General features: G+C 43.2%; 1 protein-coding gene, 1 long non-coding RNA gene and 1 other non-coding gene across 3 annotated transcripts; 1 reads left to right on the top strand and 2 right to left on the bottom strand.

The window, feature by feature from the left end:
• Positions 1-835: 835 nt before the first annotated feature.
• On the bottom strand, positions 836-8,850 carry LOC125388627 (uncharacterized). Its single transcript, XR_007228296.3, has 3 exons — positions 7,944-8,850; positions 5,957-6,022; positions 836-981 (listed from the first exon to the last, which is right to left on the bottom strand). It is a non-coding gene; the product is annotated as an uncharacterized LOC125388627 (long non-coding RNA).
• A 198-nt stretch (positions 8,851-9,048) lies between these two features.
• Rexo2 (RNA exonuclease 2) lies at positions 9,049-21,215 on the top strand. The gene is made up of 7 exons (XM_048416831.3): positions 9,049-9,248; positions 10,167-10,250; positions 13,898-13,975; positions 14,720-14,831; positions 16,149-16,257; positions 17,902-17,955; positions 20,770-21,215. Exons 1-7 carry the CDS (start codon positions 9,102-9,104, stop codon positions 20,897-20,899), a joined length of 714 nt encoding a protein of 237 aa, XP_048272788.1. The 5' UTR covers positions 9,049-9,101; the 3' UTR covers positions 20,900-21,215.
• Positions 21,216-21,283: 68 nt separating this feature from the next.
• On the bottom strand, positions 21,284-21,390 carry LOC125389171 (U6 spliceosomal RNA). Its single transcript, XR_007228408.2, has one exon. It is a non-coding gene; the product is annotated as a U6 spliceosomal RNA (small nuclear RNA).
• Between the last annotated feature and the right edge of the window lie 6,225 nt (positions 21,391-27,615).

Here is a 27,615-nt window from a genome sequence, read left to right as displayed (position 1 = left end):
GCTTCCCAAATAATTGACTCTGCAGTTTAATATAAATGCTTGCTCAATAGGTCAGGCTTATTACTAACTAGCTCTTAAAACTTAACCCATTTTTAGTAATCTCTGTGCTGTCCTGTGGCTTATGTCCTCAATCCTATTTTGTGTGTCCAACTCGTTTTCTGTCTCCAGCTCGTTTTCTGTCTCCAGCTCGTTCTCTGGCTGGCGACTCTTCTGACTCCACCCTTCTCTCATCCCATCATTCTCAGTTTGATTGTTCCATCCTGCCTTGCCTTGCTATCGGCCAATCAGCTTCTTTATTAACCAATGAAAGTAATACATATTCACACTGTACAGAAGGATTATTCCACAGCAACCAAGCTGTCCTTTAAAAAGTGCCCTTTTTTAAAGGAATGTGACAACAATGGGCTGGGCAAGCCTGGAGAGAACAATGTAGCAGGTGGCCCACCTGGGTGCAGGGTTTCATTCTCATTCTGGCCTTTAGGCAAAGGTGCTCATTTAGGAGAAAACATATAGGAGTCACATCTCTTTTCTGGCATTCTTGGCCTCAGGGAGGGCATTCCGAGAAGTGCTGCTTTGGGGGCCCTACCATACCTGACCAGTTTCTGTCTCCCGTTCTCATAGATATTTCTGTTTGGTCAACAGCATCAATATTCTGAGTAAGTTCCTAGAGTTGGGTCAAAGTTCTGATGAAGAGTCTTCTTGAGACCACCCTCAATTCAGACAGGAGCTGGAAGAGCAGAAACTCCCAGGCCACCCAGAGGTCGGACCGATTTGCTACAAAGTTCAGGGGTTTCCATTATACCTTAAGTGTTGAGTTTACCACAAAGACTCAGAATTCAGGAAAAAACTACACACAATTTTATTATAGCAAAAGGTCAAAATGAAAAGCAGTTCCCAAAGGAGATGCGGAGGAAAACAGGGAAGTTCTCAGAAGTGACGCTTCTGTGTTTTCTTCCCTTGGCCTCGGGTTGGATCACCTTCCTAGCAAAGCAAAGCATCACGGTCAGCCAGGAAACATGTCTGAGCTTTATTGTCCACTCAGAATTTTTATGGGCAGGCGGACAAGATGACTCAGCAGATAACGGTACCTGCTGACAACCAGGATCTTATTCCCAAGGCGATAATGCGCAACAAGGCGTTTTCCCCACCTCCTTACGGTGTCCTGAGGCAAACACACTGAAGCATACACTAATAAAATCTGTACATTTTTCAGTTTGGATTGAAGTTCCATAAAGTAGTCATCAGAGCTGGGTTTTTGACTGTGTCACTGAACCCAATCTTGCTTCTCTCCCAGGAGGTTCAAGCTAATATGCAGCTTAGAGCCCCAACCCTGTAATCACATAGCTGACCTTTGCCTGCTGCCCTGGTCCCAGCCTGAATGCTCCACCTTGATCTGCCTCAGTAGCATAAACTTTCAGGGCTCACCATTTGAAAATCATAATGAAAATACTGCTGCAACTTGAGAAATTCCAAGTATCTAGGCTTTCTCCCAGAGTTAGCAACAAAGCCCCAAATTCATTCAACGCCAACTCTAAGTAGAAACGGCAATAGAAGGGACATTCTGGAAACCATCATACTACCTTAGCTAAGGTGACAGAGCACAAAGCTATGTGGTACCATCATTTCTCCCTTACTCTATCAAGAAAATACTGGAGACAGGTGGTGGTGGAGAATGCCTTTAATTCCAGAACTCAGGAGGCAGAGAGTCAGGTTGATGTCTCTGTGAGTTCAAGGCCAGCCTGGTATACAGAGTGAGTTCCAGGACAGCCAGGGCTGTTACACAGAAAAATCCTGACTCAAAAAACCATCCTCCCCCAAGAAAAAGAACCACTCACCCACCCATCCCCCCAAAAAAGAAAGGAAAACGAAAACAAAAAGAAAAAATACTACTAGGCAGCTTTCCTGCTTCTTGTTACTTCCCTGTCCCACCACTAGCATACAGACTCTTCTGTGCTGTTACTTCCCTGTCCCACCACTAGCATACAGACTCTCCTTCTGTGCTGTTACTTCTTTCTCTTGAACTTTAGTTTTCAAGTGCTACAAATAGATTACCCTACTCTTCCTTCAAAACGTTGAACCCATCGAAGTAGGATGTGGGCAAAAGAACCTGGGGTAGGGAGTTTACGGGAAAGGGGAGGTACCGCTTAAGGAATGGACTGTAATTTGGTTCCTCTTGGCTGTGATAAGATGCTTAAACAAAAGTCACTTCAAGGAGAAAGGTTTTATTTTACTTTACAATCCCAGGCTACAGCTCATCTTTGTGAGGAAGTCAAGGCAGCAGGAACTTTGAAACAGTTATATTCACAGTTAAGAGCAGGGGGCTATGAATTAAATTACACAGACCAGAATTTCTTGCCGAGGGAATGGTGCCACCCACAGTGGGCAGGTCTTCTCACTTAATGTAATCAAGATAATCTGTTAAAAACATGTCCATGGCCTATCCTAATCTAGACAATCCTTAATTGAGATTTCCTTCTGAAGTGATTCTAGATTGTGCCAAGTTGACAAAACTAAACCGTGGGCCAGAGAGATGATTCAGTTGTTAAAGAGTATGTGTGACTCTTCCCGAGGACCACAGTTTGCTTCTCTGCACATGTACTGGGCAGCTGACAACCATCTGTAACTCCAGCACGAGGATTTGACAACCTCTTCTGACCTCTATGGGTTCCCACATAGATTAGGCACACACATACATATATAAACAAAAATAAATCTTCAAAGCAAAATCCCCCAGATCTTAACCATCACAGGGAAGGTAGTTTCAATTAGAGGAATAAATCTTATTGATCTTTTGCCTAGTATGATGAATATCATTAATATTAATGTATATTTCAAAAGTATTTCATTGCAAGTAAATAGTATTTGAGATGAAGGCAGTGGATTTGCTAGTTATCTCTATTGATCATCCTACAATAAATGCTTCTACTTGTCAAAAGCAAAACAAAACTTAAAAAATAAGTCATTTCTTCTCTTTTGTTTCTTAATAAACGTCTGAACATATATACATTTTTTGAGGTTTAATTATGATGTTTTGCAGTTTGCACTGTTCAATGTTCTTTATATCCTGTGTCTTTAATTATATAATAGTCAGTTTTTCCTTGGACTTTTAATATTAAGACCAAAACAAGCTTTATCATATCACTTTTTAATAGCATTATACAGATATATTTAATTTTTATGAATTTTGATATCAGTAAGGAGAAACGATTGGCAAATATAAAATTATGCTGTCATATTTAGCTTGAGTATTGGTACATTAATGTGTAAATGTGAATTCTTTTCTTAGAAACTAGTTTTATTACTGCATGCTAAACCATTTTCAACAGTTTTATAGAAGAGAAATTCCAAAGATTATATACTAAGTGGAGCCAAATTCATAGCTAATCAGTCTAATTCTAGAAACCAGGTTCTTTGCTTCCCTGCTTACTTGAATTAGGTGTGACAACATAAGGGGATATGTATTTGTAGCGAGTGTTTCTCAGTCCTGCCAGCTAGCAGGACTAAATAATGACACAGAGACTTATTATTTATTATGAAAACTCAGCCTATAGCTTAGGCTTGTTCCTAGCTAGTTTTTTATATTCATTTTGCATATATAAATATGTGCATATATGTATGCACACATATGTGTGTATGTTTCCTTTTTTATTGATTTTTATTGAGCTCTACATTTTTCTCTGCTCCCTTCCCTGCCTCTCCCCTCCCCTTCAACTCTCTCCCAAGGTCCCCATGCTCTCAATTTACTCAGGAGATCTTGTCTTTTTCTACTTCCCCCTAACTAGTTCTTGTAATTTAAATTAATCCATTTTTATTAATCTACATCTTGCCACGAGCATGGCTTGCTGTGGAATGATCTTTCTGTATGCTGTGAATATGTATTCCTCTCATTGGTTAATAATAAAAGCTGTTTGACCAATAGCCAGGCAGGATAAGGTTAGGCAGAACAATCAAACTGAGACCTCAGATGAGGAGGGGTGGAGTCAGCAGAGACACCAGCCAGCCACCAGAGGAGCAAGATGTATTAGAGCGCAGGTAATGCCATGAGATATGTGGCAAACATAGATTAATAGAAATAGGTCAAAGGTAAGAGCTAGTTAGTAATAAGCCTGAGCTAGTTGGCCAAACATTTTGTAATTAATATTAAGCCTCTAGATGAGTTTTTAGAAGCTGCTGCAGGTTGGGGGCATAACAGAGAAACCCCCAAATACATTACCTCTTTTTCTTTTTTTAAATTATCTCTTTTATCCTCTACTTCAACTTGTTCATCTCCTGTCATCTCCCTGGCTTCTATCTGGCATAATTTGTGCACCTAGATTACTCCTTCTTTTCCTTTCCCAGAAATTCTGCCTAGCTATTGGCCATTCAGCTCTTTATTAAACCAATTACAGCAACACATCTTCAAACAGTGTAAAAATATCACCCAACAGTAGTTGATATGATGGCCTGATATTTGAAACTTGTTTTCTCCTTTGACATAGGGTCTCATATAACCTAGGCAGGTCTTGAACTCCCTATATGGCCATGGATGGCCTTGAACTCACAAATCTCCTGTCTCCGTTTCCCAGGAGAGAGCCACCACTCATGGTTTACTTTTGTAAAATAAAAAATTGTGGGCCAGCAAGATGGTTCAGTGGGTAAAAGCACTTGCTTCATACCTACTTAGCTGAGTCCAATTCCCTAGAATCCACATTAAAAAAGCAGAATGCCTTGTAGGGCACACACCTTTAATCCAGCATTCTCAAAGCAGAGAGGCAGAGGAGGCAGAGAGGGGCAGAGGTAGGTGGATCTCTGAGTTCCAGGCCAGCCTGGTCTATAGAGTGAGCTCCAGGACAGCCAGGGATACACAGAGAAACTCTGTCTCAAATGCCCCCGCTCCCAAGCTGTATGTGATTGCATGCATCTGTAATCCCAGCATTCCTTCAGTGAAATGGGGGGCAGAGACAGGAGAGTTGCCTGAAGGATCAAAGGTCAGCTTGTCTGGAATATAGAGCAAGGCAGAAACAGTAAGAGGGACCATGCCTTTAAACAGGTGGAAGGAGAGAACTGATTCCTGACGTGGTGTACACGTGCGCCTTTCCCCACATATGTATAAACACTATACATATAAACACTAGCAGCAGCAACAGAACCAATACACCAAATAAAAAATTCCAGGTTGTTTGATTTTGTAATTTCAGTACTTTTTTCTCTACATGATAATAGAAAAGGTGGCCGGGATCTAACTACTTGTGCAACCATAGTTTGTGTCCCAATAAATGAAAGGCAAAATTGGCGCCATTGTAAAATTTTTGTTAATCCTGATTTTGATATACAAAGATGTATTGATAATCCATGTTAAAGTATGACTACTTGTGTTCTTTCTAAAGTTTTTAAGCCCTTGGAATAAATGATATCCTTGCATGACTCAAAACAAAAAACCTGTATGTTGAGAATTATCACTCCACTCTTGCTTCTTCTAACTGCTCCTTCCCATTTGCCAGCAAGTAATCAGTTTGTTAGTTGAGTGTGATTCCAGTGTTTGTTTTCATTTCACCTCTCTCGTTGCACTTAGTCGTTTTTGTGCTTAACAGTATAATTCAGATATCTTGAGTTGTGATTATTTGGATGCAATTTTTGTGTATCTGGTAAAGAATGCCCTTCAGCAAATTTGCATAATTAAAACATCTTTACAAACGTTATTATCTTGCTTTATTTTGACATCAGTGTACATTATACTTTTCTTTAGAAAAACAAACAATTAGTATAATATTATAAATGTTATTAATATTTCTTTGCCCGAGAAACAAAAGGGTGAGCTAGCTCCTGGTGACAAGGACAGAGGCTTTTTTCCCATTTGTTCCATTATCTCGGAACATTTCACAGATAGGAAAGTAGTCACTTCCTTACTTATCAAAGAAATAGCTCCAGATCAAAAATAAAGTACCCTAATTTTAGAAATTAAAACTCTTAGATTTACCTCTGTGTTTCCTGAGTATGGATTCAACTTGAGCAGCTTCCTTAAGCTCCTGATGCCAGGACCTCCCTGCCATGAAAGACTGTATTACCAAACTGTAATACAGTGAGCTGACATACTCTCCCCCAACACAATCCCCCCCCAATCCTAAACCAACCAACAAATAAATAAATGAATACACAGACCCCTACTTTAACCAGTTGTAATGAACATCAACTAACTTCGGAAGTGAATTCTTTGGCATTTGCGTTGGCTTTCCATTAGAGTAACAAAGTACCTGTGATAGCAGCTGAGGAAAAAGAATGATTTGCTTTGGCACACAGTTTCAGAGGTTTAAGTTCAGGGTCAGGTGGAGTCACTGCTTTTGGGCCTGTGGTAGGGTGGTGCATGTTAGCGGGGAACATGCTGTGGAATCAAGCCTCCCCACACACAGCTGAGATGGAACCGAGCAGGAGGAAGGAGTGGAGATCTCACTATTTCTGTCAAGGTCATACTTCCAGTGACTGGAAGATCTATCATGAGGTCCCACCTTTCAAAGTTTTTCACAAGCTCTCCACACGATGCTGAATCAAGCCTTTAACACTCTGGCCTTTGACAGACTTCCAGATCCAAATTCCAACAGCTTTGTAGTCCAGTGTGCCATATGTGTTAAGTACTTAGCTTGTGTTTGTTAAACTGAATTGACATAAAATGTACTTCACATCTAATAAAAACCAGGGTGGCCATTGTATACAAGGTACACTCAGCTTATTTTATTTTTAATAATGAATGTGGAGGAGATATGAATAAAAAAAAATTTCTGGAGCCAAAGATGTTACCTCATGATTGTAATCCCTGAACTTGGGAGGCAGGAAGGCTGTCATAAGTTTGAGGCCAGTCTAGACTACATAATGAGTGAGACCCCTTTTCAAACAAAAATGAAACAAATAGACAAAACCCTGTTTCTATAGCAGAAAACAGGGACAGTGCATGCAACTTCTAGGTCACGTCTCCTTCCTTCCAGGAAAGACCCTATCTCACAGCTAAATTCACAATATTCTAGCCTTGCCACATGGATTTGTACAAATTCCAAAAATTGTTATAGACATGGAAGGGAAGAAATTAGCATACCTATCCAGTATCTCTAGTTAGATGAAACTATGTATAAATCCAAATCCACTTTCCTTTACCATTTTCTGTTTTATGAGTTCTTTAGAATTTAGGGGAAATGAGTGTTTTATTTATGGTAACAACATTAATCTGTACTTACCATTGAATCAGGAGCATATTACTATAGCTGAATAAACATGGACACTTCACAAAAGTCCACACATCATTTCTGTTGATTTTTGAGACAGGGTTTCCTGTGATATATTTACATAGCTGTACTTTCAACCATTAATTGTTCAAAGAAAAAATCATGGGCATGGCTGATAAACCAAAAATTCAGTTTTTTAAAAAAGATCGATTTTATTTGTGGTGTGTGTGTGTGTGTGTGTGTGTGTGTGTGTGTGTGTGTGTCTTTACTGGTGCCCATTGAAGCCTGAAGAGGACAACATATCCCATGGAATTGGGGTTACATTCTCTGCAAAAGCAGTCAAGTACTCATAACCTTTTAGCCATCTCTCCAGACTAAAGATGTGGCAAGCAGAAGGTATTCTTTCAAAATGTAAAGAAATAGGTACTTTAGAGTGGTAATAAGCCCAGCTGATAAAAGTTTCTATATGGTCAGGCATGGACTTAGGAGGCAAAGTCCCAGGCCACCTAGGGTTTTCTAGTGAATCTCTAGATTCTCTAGAATCTCTAGTGTTTTTGTCTCAAAAACAAAAACAAAAACAAAACAAAAACCCAAACAAACAAAAAACAAAAAAAAAACCCAAAAAACAAAACCCCAAAACAAATTTCTATAAGCTACTGGAGTTCTCCTTCATATGAATAGGGTCACAAATGATTATAAACTACAAGCAGTATAACAGTATGCTTCACTAGGCAATGCTGTTATATAACTTACATCTCTATCTGCAGAGAAATTGTCCATCTCCTACACGGTTCCAAGATCTTTCCGTTTCTCTGGCCAAGCTTGGCAGGTTGAGTAGACAAAAATCCACTAGTAGGTTGCAGCATCTGCAGCTCTGGTTGGGCAACAATGGTTCTCACAGAACCAGCTCACCAGGTAGGAATTACTACGCCACCAACCACAGCTCTGTAATTATTGGCAACCCAACTTTCAGAAAAAGTATGTGATTCAAGACTGAGCACGTTCGTGACAAAACTGCCCTTTGCAGAGGTGTTTGCTACTAAGCTAAAATGTAAGCGATCCCGACATGGTCCCTTCCAGCGGAGTTGGTGAAAACCGCAGCCTTAGTGGGAGATTAAGAACCTTTTGATCAAAACCAGAATGGATGACAGAATCAGAGTGGACAGAACAGGCAGAGCTGTTTCAGTCGGCTTTAGTCGGCTGCAGAAATCATACAAGGGCATAATTTGAGAAGTTTAAAAGTAGAGTAGTATAGGATCTAACAACCGAAACACGGCCCACACGTTTCGGCAACCTGAGACAAGGCTTCTGCCAATGACGGAAAAGGAACATTTATGGAACACCTGATATGTGCAAAGTCATCTCTCAGACAAGAGCCCATTTAAGGACTTCTAAACGATGATGGCGGATTTGGCCTTGTAGCTCAAAATAGCACGTCATTCTCGGATTCTAAGTAAATAAGAAATATACTCAATACGTGGAAGGGAGGGGCAGGTTAAAAAAGGGGGGGAGGTAGCAATAAGGGAAAGATGCATTTTTAAAAATTCTTAAACAGATAATCAGATTCTTTTTTCAAGTAAAACCTTTTCATCTCCGCGGCTCAGAACTAATAAAAACTAAGGAGTGATAACTCCTGGAAACAGACAAACTTTAGCAATGAAATACAAGCGAGTCCCGTAACATCCGAAAACACGTGGCGGGGGAGGGGAGCTGGCGGCTGGACCAAGGACTCCCACTCCCACCAGCCCTTTCGGCAGCCAAGTATAGCTGTGGAGGGCCAGTCGGCGCACGGCATTTCGGAGCTTGTAGTCTTCTCCCGGCACCTCCCCGTGGGTTTGCGACGTTTAGCGACTGTGGCGCCTGCGCGCGTTGGGCCGGCGGGGCTAGGGCCGTGGCGGCTCGTGCCGGGTGATGCTAGGCGTATCCCTGGGCTCCAGGCTGTTGCGGGGCGTGGGTGGCAGGCACGGGCAGTTCGAGGCTCGAGGTGTCAGCGAAGGTGGCGCAGCCATGGCGGCAGGGGAGAGCATGGCTCAGCGGATGGTCTGGGTGGACCTGGAGGTGAGCGAGTCCGGCTGGGGGTGCGGGGAGACGAGCAAGGGACCGAAGGACCCACCTGTTCCAGGAGGCGGCGGGGGTCCGGGTGTCAGGTGAGGCAGGTGAGCACAGCACCGGGAGCCCGAGCTAGGAGTTCTGCGCGGTTCTGGGACTGTGTTGAACTATGGGGTTTCTTTCCATCTGGGTGGAGCCATCCGTGTGTCTTCCCTCTCAGCAGCCTCGACCTCCACCCAGGTGTGAATTTGCCTAACGCTCTAGTGTCTCTGGCTCAGGATCAAGGGTGGGAGTGAGGACAGCGACTTGAGCGTCCCCTCATCCTTCCCCCCCCCCCCCACGCCTTAAAAAACTAGGTTGCTTAAGCTAGTTGGTACTCAGGAGATGACTCAGCCCTACCCCTCATTCCATAAAAGAGAAAATTGAGGCCCCAGTTGAAGATTCAAGTTACTCAAAGGGCACTGGGAACAGAACCCTTTTTAGTTTTAACACATTCATACCTGGGCCTGCCTCGAGCCCCAGTTTTCTCCTTACAAAAAGAGTTTAGTTGTTAACTTTTTATGTTAGATTATGATAAAAGATCAGATGTTGGAACAAATAGGAAACTTTCATAAACTTCAGATAGGTAATGTTAGTGAGCTCACTTTTCTGTAATTGAGTGTGGTGTCTATCTTGTTTACCTTGTGACTGTTCCCAGGACAAACACATTTGCCAATAGCTCTAGCTCCCTGGTTATAGTGTCTGTTGCAGTTTCTGCAGCTTCCGAGCGCTCAGAACTCACTACCTCCATTCTGCGCAGGAATCAGCCATTGCTGATCCTAGAATGCAAGTGGGGTACGCACAAAGGTATCTCTATTAAACTTGGGCAGAAGAGGTTTACAAAAAGTGATTTCACGTGTTATATGCTTTTTTTTTTTTTTTTTGCAGATGACAGGATTGGACATTGAGAAGGATCAGATTATTGAGATGGCCTGTCTGATAACCGACTCTGATCTGAACATTTTGGCTGAAGTAGGTGATGCCGTGTAAATACATTCATACCACTTAAAGGGCACTGGGAATCTAAAGATGGCTTCTTCCACTCAGATTGAAAAATTTAGTGGATTGAGGTCTATGTAGATTAAGGTTCACCATATCATGCTAGGACATGTTAGAATTGGTACTTGGACCAACATTGAAGTAGAACCAGTTATAAGATTTTTCAATTGAAATTTATAGAAACAAAGGTATCTTTTTCTTCTGAGGGCTAAATAGCCATGAAGGTTCTTATGGCCATCAGTAGGTTCTGTTAATGATGCTCTTTTTATACCTGAAGACATTGGGTTACAGAAATCTGGGGGACTTAGCTAGGTTTTGGGGAAGCTGGTTAAACTACTCTCCAAATCCATGGTCTCAAGTGCACCTAACCAGTAGTCCAGCCAGCTGTGGTCCTGTCAGGTGACCTTTTCCAGAGTTTTCCATCTTTATATCATAGCTTTGACTTTAATTCCATATATAGTCATCCCTTCACTGCTCATAGGGGCTCGGTTCCAGGATTCCTCTGTAGGGACCAAAGTCTCATGTGCCTACATCCTTTACCTAATGCGTACTTGGAATCACCTCTAGATTGCCTGTTGTCATTCTTCCTGCAGCATGCCTGTGCAATGTCTGTGCATGGAAGTAGTTTTTACACTAGGAATAAGGAAAAAAAAATCCATATACGTTCCTAACAGACAGATGATGTTAGGTCTGAGTTGGTTGAATCCTCACAGACAATATCCATTGTTCCAGATGGCTGGTTGCCTTTTCAGCTGGATGTGTGCTTCCTGCATGGCTGTGTTAGGGTCCTAGACCATTGTTGATGCACTTCTAGACACTTCTGAATTTGTATCCCAGTACCTTCCTGTATCAGGTGTCTCACAAGCACCCATAACTCCAGCTCCAAAGAACTTGGCGGCCCTTTTCTGGCCTCCATGGTTACCTGCACCAGACACATACATATATATATAGGATAAAACTGCACAACAAACAGAACAACAACCAAACCCGCAGAGAGTAGGGATGCGGTGGAAAGGGGAGTCTTATTAATAACACGTTCTCAGAGGGTAGGCTGGATGGATGCTGGAGCGGTAGACATCTCCTAAACCTAGTTAGAACTTCTTTTTATTCCCTGGTTAGGCAGAGGAGATAAGGCATTCTTAGCTGGGCATGATGTCACACGCTTTGCAAGGCAGAAGCAGGCAGATCTCTCTGAGTTTGTGGTCTGGCTGGTCTACAGAGTGTCAGGTCAGCCAGGACCACACAGTGAGACTGTCTCAAAACAATGACTGCGGCAACAACAAAACTCAAAAAAGAACGAAAAAGGGACATTAGAGATGAATCCCTGTCTTGTAGTGGCATCAGACCTATCTAACATCTGGAAGAGAACCAGAGAATATTTCTTGTAACAACTTCTTTAAAACTTAGAAGTAATTGAATCAAGCACCGAACTGTAGGTTGGCTTGCTTATCTTTCTGGCTTGCAGCTGACCGATGATTAACAGTCAAGTGTTGTTATTTTACCAGCTCTGCTTAGCCTTGGCCAAAGAAGTATTTTTCTTTTAGATTCTTTGACGACCCAAAGTATGATTTAATGGATCAGTTGGTTGATCTGTACCCTGGGGGAACTTCGGGTGTGTGTCCATACAGTTGCTCATGAATAGAGGATTTGTTTAATGGCTTAAGTCAGATGAGGATAAGGGTGCTAAAGAAAATACTTAAGAGATGTCAATTGTGTGGAAAGTGTGTTTTATTCTCATGTGAGGGTCTGAGGAATGTGTTTTTTGGTTTTTGGCTTTTTTGTTTTGTTTTGTTTGTTGTTTTTGCTGCTAGAAGCATCCTGTTTTGCAAGCTTAATTGAATGTCTTAGGTTGCCAAAGGGCAGTCTAGAAGAAGTCAGTAGATTTGTAGTATGTCTTTTCTGTACTTTAGTTTTTTTAAATGTTTGTTTTATTTCTCCACCGAGATTATCAATATCTGTTTTTGTATTTGGCTACAATTCAGTTTCAGATAGTAGGCCTGTTTTAGACTAGCTGTTCAATTTCAGCTATAGGAGCTCAGCAGGGCCTTTGCTTGCTGCCAGTCCTAGTGACCTGAGTTCAATCCTTAGGAACCACATGGTGGAAGGAGAGGACCAATTCCTGTCCTGTGTCTTACACACACATATACACACACACACATACACACACACGTGTGTGTGTTTTACACTTACATTCTTGCATAGAAATAAATAAAAACTCAATATAAATTTTAAAAAAGGAGATAAGCTGTGTTGATTAAACTTGAATTCCTCAAAGCAATTGAAATCCATTTTTACCACCTTACTAGTCATAATTCCTTGCATTAAGTAACAGTCTTCTGCAGAGTTCACATAAGTTGCCTGTAATTTCTTGCATTCTGTTAGCCCCTGATGAGGAAAGCTAGACCTTCTTATGACCTTTTTCTTATGAGGAGTGGTTAGCTTAGTTCTACTGGTCAGGCTTCCTGTTAGACTCTGGAGTGTACTGGAGGACTGGCAGACTGACTCAGTGGGTAAAGGCGCTTGTGACCAAGACTGATGACCTGAATTTGATCTCAGAACTCAACTGGTAGAAGGAAAGAACTGTCTCCCACAGGTTGTTCTTTGACCTCCATGATGATTCTGTTACAAGTGTGTGTGTGTGTGTGTGTGTGTGTGTGTGTGTGTGTGTGGCGTGCAGATAAAATTTAAGGGCCAGAGAGATAGCTGAGCAGTTAAAGCAATGTACTGCTCTTACAGAGGACCTGAGTTCAGTTACCAGTATCTCTGATGGGCAGCTCACAGTTTATAACTCCAGCTCCAGGGGCGCTGTGCTCGCTGGCCTCTAAGGATACCAGCACACATGTGCAAAGGCACACACATGTACATAACTAAAACGAAATCTTGAAAGACTTTCTTAATTTAAAGAAATTTGTAAATGGAACTGAGAAGTTGAGGGCCAGTTTTTTCTTCAGATATTAGTTATATCTTTAAAAATATTAGCTTCTTAAATATCAAACTAGAACTACAGATTATAACTTGATTCCCAGGACTTGTATAGCAATCCGTTGTCTATTTGATTCTCTTCCTCAGTTCTATCTTCTCCAAAGTGTTTGTATTTTCTTCATATTTTGTATGCAGATATCAATATGTATTTAAAAAAGAAAGGATGTTGTCGGGGTAACAGCTTAGTCAGTAACGTGCTTGCTGTAAAAGCAGAGTACCCTGAGTTAGATCCTCACCCCGATGAAAGAAGCCAGCCTGGTGGTGCACATCTGTAACTCCAGTTCCAGGGAGGTGGAAATAGGGGTCTCTATGGGGGCTTGCTAGGTAGCCTAATTGGCAAGCCGTAGGTCCCTCGGTGGATGGCTCCTGGAGGAACCACACCCAAGATTGCCCTCTGACCCCACATGCTTGTGCATATACACCCCTCTCCCTAATACACCCATAAATAAATACAATTTGAAAGTAGGGTTATTTCTGTTGATTCTTACGTAGCTCTGGCTGGCTTAGAACCTGTCCTGTAGACCCAGCAGCCTCAAAAGTCGAGGAGATCCGTTTCTGTCTCAGTGATTAAAGGTGTGCATCACCATGCCCAGCCTCTGTTGATTTTCCTGGTGACTAATGGCTTTTCCCACCCACAGGGTCCCAACCTGATTATCAAACAACCGGATGAGTTGCTGGACAGCATGTCAGATTGGTGCAAGGAGCATCATGGGAAGGTAACATTACCAAATAACAAGAGTGCTGCTTTGGGGATCAGTCACAAGCTTGTTGCTCCCACATCCGAATCCTGTGCCCTTGGTGGATGGTGTTATGAAAGGGTTAGAGGAAGATGGCTTGGCAAGCCTGGGCAGCTGCTTGCTCGTTCACTTTTCATCTTTGGGACCTCTCGAGAACACCTTCTCCCGAATGTCCTCTTTTTCTCTCTTCTACACTCAGTCTGTCGCGAATGCATTGCGGAATTCCAAGTGTTACTCAAGTCAGTCTTATGGATAAGGTTAGACCTCGATCCGCAGAGAAGGGGACTGCCAGAGATTCCAGCCTTGGACTCTGAGCGCCATCTTTGCCGCTCTCCTCTTAGCTGCCAGAGATTCCAGCCTTGGACTCTGAGCGCCATCTTTGCCGCTCTCTTAGCTGTCAGAGATTCCAGCCTTGGACTCTGAGCGCCATCTTTGCCGCTCTCTTAGCTGTCAGAGATTCCAGCCTTGGACTCTGAGCGCCATCTTTTCTGACTGTGTGGAAGTGATCCTGACAACCAGGAACATACCTTCATTTGGTTTGGAGTCTTTTAGAAGCAGCACTGGTGTAAATATGGCAGCTTCAGTTCAATCTTGAGCCCTCCCCCCCAAACTGGTCCAGCTGTGGTTATATTTGCCCATTTTTAGAAGTGAAGTTTCATTTCTAGATGCTTTTGAAAACTGACTTCATGTGTTTCTGGTGGGGCTGGGGATTCTCTCTTGCAGTCTGGTCTTACCAAGGCAGTGAAGGAGAGTACAATTACATTGCAGCAGGCAGAATATGAGTTTCTGTCCTTTGTACGACAGCAGACTCCTCCGGGGCTCTGTCCACTTGCAGGTAAAATCCAGTCCTATGTCTGTCTTGTAGATAGTCCTCTATAATAGTGGTTAAAGAGGCCAGGGAGCTCCCGAGTTCCAGAGAACCCAGCTGAGGCCATCCTTGCCCTCCACCCACCCTGGTTTGAGTACACGTCTCACGTTTGTGTATTGGTGAAATGGCTTGGATCTCGATCTGAGCAGTGAGAAACACAGACGAACTCAGCCAAAACTCCCCCCAGATTTTTATTCTGGAAAAAACTTCCAAATGCACAGAAAAGTTGGGTTTTGTCATCGTTAACCTTTGTCACGTTGGTTTTCCTTTTTTTTTTTTTTGCTGCTTTTGGACATTTGAAAATAAACTGCAGGCTTTGTGATACTTCCTTCCCAAAGTCCCTCTCAAGCAGCTCCTAAGAGTAAGGACATTTTCTCATGTAACACGGTATTATTGTTGCATTGGAAATTATTAGCACCCTTTAAGGATATCCGTGGTACCCAGCCTACATTTGAAACACCCTAAAGTGTCTGTTTTTGAACCAAAATTTAGTCAGTGCTCGTATATATTTTATTTGGCTATTTTGTCTCCAGTTGGTTAGTCTAAAGTCATTGACCTGTGTCCCCCCCCACCCTGCCTCACCCCTGTGACATTGACTTTAAAGAGACCAGGTCTGTTATGCGAGAATTTTTAAAGGGTTGGTTGTCAGAAGAAAGGGAATATTCTGGGAGGGCGTGTTTGCACTTGTGTATGTAGACTGAGACGGTAACTTAACACTCGAAATACAAAGAAAAGTTTGGGCATTATATATGAGATCATATATTGTATCTTTTTTTTCTCCCTTAGCCGATGCGGCTGATGTCATTTTAAAGTTCTCGTTTAAAATCCAGTGTTTATAATATAAATCATTGTATGAAAACCTGAATATGGCTATGGTTTGTCAAAACTATTGGAATGTAAAATAAAGGTTTGTCTACTAAATGATTCAGTTAAATTTTTAGTGTTAGTAGTGTGGATTTCGTGACACTGGGAACAAGTTTGCATGTCCGGTATGAACTTGAAAAGTGACAGATTTAAACGCTTTAAGTTCATGGAATGGTAGAAGATCATTCTGCCCAGGAGAGGCCGCTTCTGAGTTTTTTGCGAGCTAGACTGGTGACCTGCCGGGAATCCATATATTTGTAAACTAATCGGAAGTACTCAGATTTGATGGCGACATCAGTTTTTAGGAACTGTTTTTAAAAAAAAAAATTAACTTCCGTCTTCAATATGACCTGTGAATGTTTATGTCATGCTGTACACTGTTAGAAACGCGCAGACGCGGTATGCTTCGTGTCTTTCTAGGGAATTCAGTTCATGCAGATAAGAAGTTTCTTGACAAATACATGCCCCAGTTCATGAAACATCTGCATTATAGGATAATTGATGTGAGCACTGTGAAAGAGCTGTGCAGGTAAGGGCTCTGCTTAGGATCTGTTCTATCGCCTCCTTAGCATGTTTTAATGGAGAATTTGTACAAAATAGTTGAGTAGACTGGAGGGTGCTGAGTGGGTGTGTGTCTTCCTCGCCCCAGTCTCATTTGTACGGGCTCTTATTTATTCGGAGTGGTGAGGCGTGGGAGAGATGTCAGAAGTCTTCCACACAGATGTCATTAAACCTTTGTCATTGGCCTACCCACTGGGAACATAGAGATGAAAAGCCCTTCAGTAGCTCGATCTAGTGAGTTGACAGAGGTGTAAAAAAACACCCTAAAAATAAACTGCCTGGTGATTTGTGTGATGGGAATGTGCATGCAGAATATGGGGGCTGGGGGGAGCTCAGCGTGTTGGAAGAAAAGGGGGAATCAGAAAGTTTTATCCAGCACACAGCCTTTCAGTGAGACTGAAAGAGGTTTGAATGAGGAGAGATTCCTGAATGCAAGCAGAGATAGGAGGATGCTAGGGAGTTGAAGGCACAGGGATGCTGGGATGTAGCACAGTTAGAGTGTTTGCCTAGCATGCAGGGAGTTCTAACTTGAAGCCCCCAGCACTGCATACACAGGAATGTTTTAGTGCACACCTGTAATTCCAGCCCTGGTGAAAATGGAGGCAGGAGGATCAGAAAATCAGGAAGCCAGCCTGGCTACGTGAGATCCTGTTTAAAAAAAAAAAAAAAAAGAAAGAAAAGAAAAGAAAAGAAAAAAAGATGTATGTTCAAAAAATTACAGATTATTTGTTAATGTTGAAGTGGAAGGCTTGAGATTGGCAAAGGTGCAGTGAGAACAAGGCTGGACCAGAAAAGGCCTGCTCAAGATGTTTGATTTCATCTAATAAGGAATGCAGTTCCTTTGAGAAAGCGTTACGGAAGGGTGAGAAAAATCAGATTGTGCCGCTCAGAAAGTGGCAAGGAAAGTGGTGGGAAGAAAGGGGCCGGATATCATCTCAGGGACTGAAAAACAAGTGAGGGAAATGGCCGTTGGGTCCTGGGAAGGGATTAAACATTTGCCAAGGGCAGCAGATGTGATGCTTCGTGAGTGGATGAGGGAGCGAGGAAAGAGAAGCCAGAGAAAGGGGTTGACATTTCTGGCTGAAGCAGGTGGATGGTGGACCTGCTCCTAGGAGGAGCAATTGAGAGTAAGGGCTGCATTTGAGGGTGGGAAGGAAGGATGTGTGGTCTTCTGTATATTTAATTAGAAGTGTCGGGTGGGTCAGGTGGAGATGCTCAGCAGACAGTTAGATATGTAGGACAGAAGTTGTGGCGAGGCCTGGGTTGATGTTAGAGACTTAGGAATCCCCTACATTGACAGACTTGTTTCAAAAGAGTTTCTAATGTGAAGAGAGGAGAAATCATTGAAGAGGTTTGGGATATAGCTCAGTTGGTGAAGTCCTCCTTAGTCCGTGGGAAGCCCTGGGTTCGAATCCCCAGCACCTCAAGCCAAGCGAGGTGCCTGTGATTGTGGTCCTCTGGAGGTGGAGGCAGGAGGACCAGGAAGGCAGCCTGGCGTACCTGAGACCCTGTATCAGACAAACAAAAGCCAGTAGCCAGATGACTTGAAGGTGATTGCTCAGTGTGCTGGAGACAGCTTCCTTTGAGAGTTTATGATTTTTACTGTGTATAGACGCTGGTATCCAGAGGATTATGAGTTTGCACCGAAGAAGGCAGCTTCGCACAGGTAAGATTGGGACTGAGGGCTGGCACACACTTAACCCAAGTCCTGACTTAAATAATAACCTCTCTTCTATTCTTTATTGGGCAAAATAAAGTCGTGGAAAGATAGCTTTCCGACAGTAAGGGTCCCAAGGATCTGGCTAGGCTTCTAGATTGTGTTCTCAGCATGGTTGTTCTTTGGCAGGGTTTTGTTTTGCCAGGGGAGGGGGTTGTTTTGAGCCATATAATCTGTTATAATATTAAAGCTTGGTTTGGAAGTAAGACAAGCAATTTGTGACCTTTGTAGAAGCTAGCACTGTTAGCTCCCTTCTTCCAGAGGATGCAGGTGCCTGGCCATCTGAAGTCAAGACACTGTAAACTTTTGTATCAGGCCATTGTCCTACCTAGACACATTGCTTTTTGGGTGTGTCTATGCTTGCAACCTCAGGCCCACACTGTTTCTTTTACATTTTGGAGCCATTTAGAAAGAAAAGCTGACTGGTGAGGACAAAGGAAGCATTTGGTTTACTGATTTACTTAGTCGATAACATTGAATACTGGTCTACTTAACTGGTCCTCTGTAGTGTACGGTTTGAGGCATCCCAGAAAGACCAGTCCCTGAGCTAGAATGGCCTTCTATTGTGTTCACAGGGGGCATCCCCAAATGATAGTGTACTACGTCAGGTCTCCGATACTTTATCAGAAACAATGGAGGTTTGGAATTTTTTTCAGATCTTATTGATTTTCTTTTTCCATTACTTGTGTGTGTACACTTGCGCACACGTGTGTGTGTGTGTGGATATGGTGCATGGGTGAAGATATGGAGCCGAGTTTTAATGGTTGGTCATGGGAGTGGAACTCGGGTCATCAGGCTTGGCAAAAGTGTCCTTACCTCCTGACCCATCTCTCCAGCTCTTCAGTTTAGGAAGCTGAGGTCACCTACATTGTTCATCATCATGCCCCTAAGTAGATCTGATGAAGACTTGCCTCCGTGATACACTGGACTTTCCTACAAAGAAATGTGGCTATTCATGCAAGATGGCATAGCTCATAAGTATATGTAAACTTACGCCAAGACTGGGCCCAGCTTTGCCACACTGCAGGTCCTGAAAATGCTTTGAGAATTCTGATCTTTTTCTGGGTTCAGTATTGTGATAAGAGATTATGCATTGTTGGGGCTGAGGAGATGCTTCAGGTGGTAAAGCACATAGTTCACCAGAAAAATAGCACACCTAGATTCCATCCCCAGAACCCACAGTGACGTGCTGGGTGGTGCACACTGCTCTCAGCACTGAGGAGGCAAAGAAGGGACCCCCAGCATCCCATGGCCGGCCACTCTAGCCTAGTTGGTAAGCTGCAGGCCAATGGGGGACCATGTCTCAAGAGTGGGTTGGCATCCTTAAGGACGTCATCCTGGTTGACCTCTGACCCACAAATGCATATACACATAATGTGTGAAAAATGTGTTGTTAACTAGAGGGGATATAGGTATGTATGTATATCTCGAAATGATATTTCAAAATTATTTTTGACGGTACCATACATATTTACAATCTCCGTCAAACTACCCCATATTCCCACCCTTCCAAGTGTCACTTCATTCCCCACTTCCCTTCTCCTTTGAAAGGTCCCCCTCCTAGTCTTATAGTTTGGTTTTGTGTGTGTGTGTGTGTGTGTGGTGTGTATGTACATGTACACATTTGGGGTTGAGACAAGGTCTCTCAGTATAACCCTTGATATCCAGGAATTTGCTATTTAGACCAGGCTACTAGCCTCAACCTCCTGAGTGTACACCACCACACCCATTTTCCCTTTTTTTTTTTTTTTAATAACCCACTGAGTTCAGTTAGTGCTGCCTGCTCATGCATGGATGTGGGGTCATCCACCAGAATATGAGTGGCCCTGCCATGAGGAAAAATGACCCCCACCCCTGCAGCCATCACTTGCCAATGGCTCCTCAGCTAGGGGTGAAAGACTATATTTTTGAGTTTCAATCCTCTATCATACCTATATGACTTAGGAAGAAAGCGGATTATTGCCTTTGTCATGGAAATGGATACGTTAAAACCCACCCCAGCACTGATGGGCACACACTGAATTCTCTGGAAGAGGCCCTGAGCCTACCACAGTGTATAGATTTACTTGCGCACCATTTTCATAATCTTGGTCACCTGACTTCTCAGGCTTCAACAGCGGAGAAACAGCACGTCAGGGAAGCAAGGCTGTTAGGTGGAGGCAGGCTGCCACGGGTCATGGCACATATTAGCATAGAAAGCAGGCAGAACCACCTTTCTGACTAGGTACCCTCTGATAGTCTGATAATCGGCCTGAGTCATGAGCTGCCGAGAGTATGAGGGTATATTCTGTTCAGGGACACCCCGAAGTTTTCCATAGTGTTTCCCAGACTCTGGTTCGTGGCTTCTGGTAAGTATTTTGTGAATGCGCTTGGTTACGTCGCAGAGATAGGATATGTGTAGTACAGGTTCTTCCTAGGAATCCATGTACATATTACATTAGTAAATGTTTTGGAGAGAACCTCAGAAAGGAAATGGTTAACTTCTTCCTAAAGTCATTTGAAGCTGAGATCCCCTCCACCTCAGACACATCCTAGACCTCTGAAATAGTGGGGATATTTAATCTCCTACATGTAAAACATAAAATAAAACCAACCCCAGCTCCGGGGGCTTAGTACCGCCGAGGTGGTGCTTCTTTCTGCTCCTTTCTGTTCCCACTGTGGCACTCACACTAAGCAGTTCTGAGGTTGCTCGCAAGAAGCCGCTGTTTTCGTCTCTATGGCTTGGGACATTCTTTTTTTTCAGTGTGGTGTGTTTGCTTGTAGGGCACTCGATGACATTAGCGAAAGCATCAAAGAGCTTCAGTTTTACCGGAATAACATCTTCAAGAAAAAGACAGACGAAAAGAAGAGGAAAATTATAGAAAATGGGGAAAATGAGAAGACCGTGAGTTGATGCCAGCTCCCCAGCTGCACGGCCCACTAGTTCTCCCGAAGTCCCCTTCGTGTCTCTCTCCTGCTGATGACTCGGCAGAGCACCTTTTCTAAAGAAAAACACACTTTTCCAGTTAACTTCGAATCTCCAGAAGCCTCAACCAGACAAGACGGCACGATTTGTTTCTTCTAACCTGCTGTTTCCATTACGACACAGCAACTCCTTTGTAAGCTTCAGGCCACGCCCACCCCCTCAGTCCGCATCTGCCTTTGCTTATAGGCCATTCTTTTTGTTTGAAAAATGAATAATAAATAAAGCTAGTTCTATTGAAATGCAACCCTTTCTCTACCATGTATTCTTTAGTAATTTGGTCGTTGGGGAAAGATTTTTTTTTTTATTTTTATAAAAAATATGGAACGCTTCACAAATTTGCGTGTCATCCTTGCGCAGGGGCCATGCTAATCTTCTCTGTATCGTTCCAATTTTAGTATATGTGCTGCCGAAGCGAGCACAGGGAAAGGTTTTTTTTTTTTTTTTTTTTAAGTAGTATGGCTAAGGCGTAAATCTCAAAACGCGGTTGGATTAAGTTGTGTGTTTCAGACAGGAAGTGAACGTACTCTCTGATGCTTTACACATCAAGAGTTGGATGAGGGGCTGGGTTGTGAGACGATTTGGGCTCATCATTATTCAATTAACAGCTGTGGGACGGACTGCTCTCCACTAAGTTAAGAAATCCAGGTAAGCACACAGGGTTCTGTAGCAGTCCTGATACTTTATGGGCTAGAAAATATGAATAAGGTAGTCACCATGTCACGTTTATAGACCAACGCTAGCCTGTGGCCGTAGGTTAGCAGCCAAGGAGGGATTTCAGTGTAAATATGTTAACTTCCCAATTTAGCTTGTCAGGGCCACAGGACTGAAACGACTTGCTAGTGGGGACAGTAGGGTCACCTGTAGAAGTGGCCTAGTTTCTTTGGGCACTTCAGTCTGACAAACAGTTCCTCAAGGCTGTTAGATGCCGGAAAGGCCTACAAGTGCCCTGCCTCTCACTGAGAACCACTTGAAAGAGAGACTTTTATGATGGTCTCACGTCTAATACAAGTTTGAGGGGCTGGAGAGATGGATCAGTGGTTAAGAGCATTGGCTGCTCTTCTAGAGGACCTGGCTTGATTCCCAGCATGCGAATGGTGACTCAAGGGATCTGACACCCTTTTTTGGCCCCTGTGGGTACAGGATGCATATGAGGCACAGATACGCATTCAGGCAAACACATAAATTAAAAAAAAAGTTTGAGTAGGTAAAGGGGCTTGAGAGGTGGCTCAGCAATGAACGATGCACTCTTTCTTTGTAGAGGACCTGAGTTTGGCTTCCAGCACTCTTGTTGGGTAGCTCACAACCACCAGTAAATCCAGCTCCATGGGATCCAATGCTCTTTTCTGGATTCTGAGGTCACTGTACATAGACACACGTGAAAATTTGACTAGATCAATAGTTCTCAACCTGTGGGTTGTGACCCCTTTTGGGGGTTGAAGGACCCTTTCACAGGATGGCATATCAGATATCCTGCATATCAGATATGTACATTATGATTCATAACAGTAGCAAAATTACAGTTACGAAATAGCAGTGGAAATAATTTTATGGTTGGGGTGTCACCACAGCATGAGGGACTGTATTAAAGGGTCACAGCGATAGGAAGGTTGAGAACCACTGGACTAGATGAAAACTTTTAAGTCCACAGCTGTATGTGACCTGTGTTATTTCTGTTCTCTGACGTGGCATATGCCAACATCCATTCTTTGGAAGGCCAGAACAGGTAGTGTGGTTAGGAATAGGGCTTCTGTCTCTTCAAGCGCCTGCTGTACAGGCAAGTTCAGGGACTCGAACCTCAGTTTCTGTGTCTGTAGAGGGAGGATGGTGTCACGTGATAATGACATGTGACTCACGAGTTGTTAGCCTGAAGCTGAATGCTGTGGCCGGAGAGCTACACTCTGTGCCCATGACACTGTAAGTCCCCATAACAACAGCTCCCTGGTACTGTTGAGGGAGGCTTCGTGTTTCCACCTCAAGTTGCCACATGTTATTCCTCAGAAACGCCACAGATTCTAATGCAAGAGTAGGTGCCAGGATGCCAGGAACCAGACACTGCTGATGCAAGCGGGGTTTCTCCACCCGCAGTGACCGACTGGTATCCCCATCAGTTTTAACTGTTTGAGCTATAACATTAAGTTAAAAGCAAAGATAAAACCCTCCCAGCATTAGTTCTTTGTCACACAAATAGGTGCCTTCCTGACCTAGTCCCCTGTTCCGTATCTTCACTGTCATCCTGAAATGAGGCCTGCCCGTATGACATCCAGTGGAATGAATGGCTGACATCCTGGCCTGGCGCGAGTCCGCGGAGGGGCGAGTCCGCGTAGGGGCGAGTCCGCGTAGGGGCGTGACGGCCCCATGACTACTTCGTTATCTTTCACTCTGCTTAGAAAATAAGGAGTTCTATGGATAGCGCTGGCACTTTGGGTCTCTTAGGGGATTCCTGAAGCTGTGAAGTGATTTCTCTAACATGAACTGCAGCACAAATTGGTTTAAACATAGCTTCAGCTCAAAAACCCATCAGCATGTGTGCCTCGCAAAGGCTGCTCCTCTTGGGGCCTTTCCCCAGTAGTTCTCTCTGAATGGTGATTATCCTGCAAGCTATATTCCTAGGGTGACTAGGTGTACTTCCCCTGCAGAAGAATCGGGAGGTGACAGCATCAAGTGATAATCTTCTTTAGCATTCCAGCCACTGTACTGTGTGGCAAGAAAGACTCCTTTTCCTTCAACAGTGTCTTCATAGAGAGAAGATGCCCGAGCGCTCTCATTTACGAAATAGTACATCTGTTCAGAAAATAAAACCAACCAGACAAAAATCTGACAAATGCAGACAGAAACTAATCTTTGGCTTTTTTTTTTTTCTTTTTTAAGACAGGGTCTTGCTGTATGGCCTTGGCTGTCTTGAAACTTACCATGTAGACCAGGCTGGACTTGAACTCACAGAGATCTGCCTTTGTCTACCTGCCAAGTGCTGGGATTAAAGGTGTAGGTCAGTCATCAGGCCCAACAAAACTGGACTTATGCATGCGAGCTGTAAAGGACAAAAGTAATAACTAGTCAAACCAAATGCACGGATCGATCGCCTTGTGGTGGTGCACGAGTGTCCCAGGCTCACCCACATAGTTTTGCGTTTTGGAAAATTAAAAAGCAATAGAGACAGTAGAAAATTGGTTGCTGCTACGATAAGCCATATGCAGCAGATTGATGATGGCAAAAGCCATTATGTTTCGTATCTGATGATGAGGGCAAAGGCAATTAGGCTATGTATTTATTGCCCTGTGCTGAGCATCTGTTATGAAGACTGAATTGCAGATATTTAAGCAAAACCTATCCCCTTTTTTAAAAAAAATTTGTTGTTGTTTGTGTTTCTCTCTCTCTCTCTCTCTCTCTCTCTCTCTCTCTCTCTCTCTGTGTGTGTGTGTGTGTGTGTGTATGTGTGTGTGTGGTCCATTTAAAAACAAAGAGAGTCTAAAAATGTAAGCGAAGACATCCTCTCTGGTTGAGCATCTGCTGTCAAGTAAAGGGTGATCAGCTTCCAAAGCCCTGCAGAGGTAAGGGTTATCTGCATCCCACTAGAAAACAGGTTGATCAGCATGGCAAGTTGAACATGGAGGACATGAGACATGGTTAGTTGTCAGGGTAATTTAGTGAGCTTAGTTTTGCATATGCGTTGGTAATTTAGGGTACATTAACAAGGGTGTCTCTAGGGGAACACGTGTTTCTGCTTGAGCATGGAGCAGAAACAGTGTCCTTGTGCAAATGAACAAACTCCCCGTGAGCAGCCCACCAGAATTCTTAGGGATCCAGGACACATTACATGACTTGGGTTGTATAACCCTCCGAGTATGTTTTTATCATTGTGGATCAGCGCACTTAAAAGTGACAGAAATGGTCAATTTTATCACACTTGTTCACATCCAACATGCATAATTAATTATGAGTCGTTTTCAGACTGATCCTATCTTAGGATCAGTATATAGCGGAAGCAGCTTGGGGGCACTCACCATGGGTAGCCTGGTCTGTGTGCTTAGGAAAAGTGCATCCTCTTGGTTCTTCATCAGAAGCAGGAAGTAGGCAAGTTGGGATGGAGGTGCTCGCTTTTCTGTCATTGTCAAAGTGGTCTAAGGAATTGATGTTTTGTTAACAAGATGAAGGATGGTTAGCAAAACCCCATTTTTCAAGAGGGTCCAGCCTCTTCACCCAGTGAGGTGAAAAAGGAGATGCCTCTGAGTTGTGTGTATTGGAGAGTCTAGGTGAATTCCATTTACGTAATTTACAAATTATATGGAATGGCCGGACAGTGGTGACGCATGCCTTTAACTCCAGCACTTGGGAGGCAGAGGCAGTTGAATCTCTGTGAGTTTGAGGCCAACCTGATCTACAGAGCAAGTTCCAGGGCAGCTAGGACTGGTGCATAGAGAAACACCCTGTCTCAAAAATAAAACAAAAGAAAAAGAATCCACAAAAACCAAATTATGTGGAATAATCTAGTTACAGACATGTATAATGTGGGATATCTTTTAAAATGTGTATGTGTGTGTGTGTGTGTGTATGTGTTTGTGTGTATGTACTGCATGAATTCATGGGGCATTCATGGTGCCCCATGAATGTGTGCAGAGGCCCGTGGAAGTCAGCCACCGCCCTGCTTTATCAATCACCCTCTGCTTCTTCCCGATACAGGATCTCTCACCAAACCTGGTAGTTAGCCATGCCCCAGAGCTTTTCCTGTTTGTACCTCTCCCAGTGATGAGGGCAGTTGCCACACTCTTGCATGCACAGTACGCACTCTGACCCACTCAGCCCTTTTCCATCTCTGTGTCTTTTACTTTCCCCTCTTTTAGTAGTATTCCGTTCAATCATTTTTTCCTATGCATTCTTTATTATCTTAGAGGTTCAAAGATACTTGATTGTCTACATCTATATTTTTCTGTTTTTAAGCTCTGTGAAATGAGGTCACGTGATGGTCAATCATTTTTGGTGTGCATAATTCAGAACCAGCAGACACTGAAAGAGCTGGGAAGCACAGGCAGTGGCATTGAGGGGCACCTGAGTAGACCAAGAAGCTGCAAGTTTCCGGAGATGTAGGTGCCCTTCTGTTATTGCTGCAGGGTTACTGCTTCCTAGAAAACTCGTTTCCTCTTCAGCATTTGCTTTGTATGCAGCTTTGGATGTTCTCGGAGGTAAAAACTGTGCATTTGAATAATCTCTGCAGCCTCTACTTTGCCAAAAAAGGATGTTACAAATACCGTCTGCTGTCATCACCATTTCATAGATGAATTTTAAAACCCGGACTGAGGATGGAAGTTCGGAAAGGAAGAACAGGTACTTTAAATGGGATGAACGTAATTTTGTGAAAATTCCCATTTTGCCCCTTTTGTTCATTATACTTTAAACTAACTAAAAAAGTGCGAATGTAATGTCAGTCCCCAGGTTGGAGTTTGGGACTTAAGAGTGTGTTTATGTCTGTCTAAAACCCTGTCATAGAAAAGTAGCAGTATGCTGTATCATCGCCATTTTATTTTTACTATTATCATTACTTATTATTATAATTGACAGAATTTCAACTGTGTAGCCCTGGCTGGTCTGGAACTTGCTATGTAGACCAGGCTGACCTGGAACTTAGAGAGACTGCTTTTTTGTTATGCCTAGATCCACAGAGTCTCCCAAAAACCAACAAGGAGACTGAGTCCCATATGTAAAAAGCAAAGAACCTTTATTTTATGCAAGTTTGCAAACTCAGTTTCTCCGCATGTCCAACGTGTTGGGATAAAGGGAGAGATCTGAGCTCAGAGTTGGGTTTTTATAGTAAAGGTGGGGGTGAGGGATTTCTGAGGCTCAAGACCCCCTGACTGGCTGACATTGTCTAGGGGTGTCCTGGTGAGTGTGCTGGCAGGTGATCCTATCTACAATGGTTGGAATATTAGGCACTTCCTTTGGATGGTCTGTTCTTGGGTGGTGCTTGGGTAATCTCAGTTTGTGGTTCTTTCTGCGACCAGGTATTGCTTCAGGGTAAAGTACTGAGACTAGGGCCTCCATTAAACTTATCAGTGGCTGAGTCCTACTCTGGCAGGTGAAAGTGGTTGGAAGTAAAACACTTCCTTTGGGTGGTCTGTTTCTGTTTAGCTTATCATGGCTGGCTCCTACACCTTTACCTCCTGAATGCTAGAATTAAAAGTGTACACCACCACACCCAGCTATTTAAAAAATTATTTTCTTCTTTGACATTTTCATGTGTGTATATAATACATTTTGGTCAATTTTACCCCCTATTACTCTCGCTCATCACTCTCCCATACTCACTGAACCCCCTCTTCCCAATAAGTCCCCCTTCTACTTCCGTATCTCTTTTGTTTGTTATTTTGTGACCCACCAAATTTAATTTGACTGCTCTCATGAGCGTATGTGGAGGATTTACTGTAGCATGAACAAGATACCAGTGGCTACAGAATTAAATAGAAATGGCTCCTCCTCCCCTGTTTATGCTGGAATATTGAATGTATATTGTGTGTAGGTCTTCTGCAGGTCATTACAGCTGCTGTGAGTTCGTGCAATGGCTACGTCATGTCCACACATTGCTGTCATCTTACCAGCTAATTGCGTAACATGATTTTTGCACACTACAGAGTGAAAGGAGGCTTGGTAGTCTA

Source organism: Myodes glareolus, chromosome 4 (assembly GCF_982192425.1).
Source record: "Myodes glareolus chromosome 4, mMyoGla1.1, whole genome shotgun sequence".
NCBI classification, from domain to species: Eukaryota; Metazoa; Chordata; class Mammalia; order Rodentia; family Cricetidae; genus Myodes; species Myodes glareolus.
This window is presented reverse-complemented; position numbering and strand designations above follow the sequence as displayed.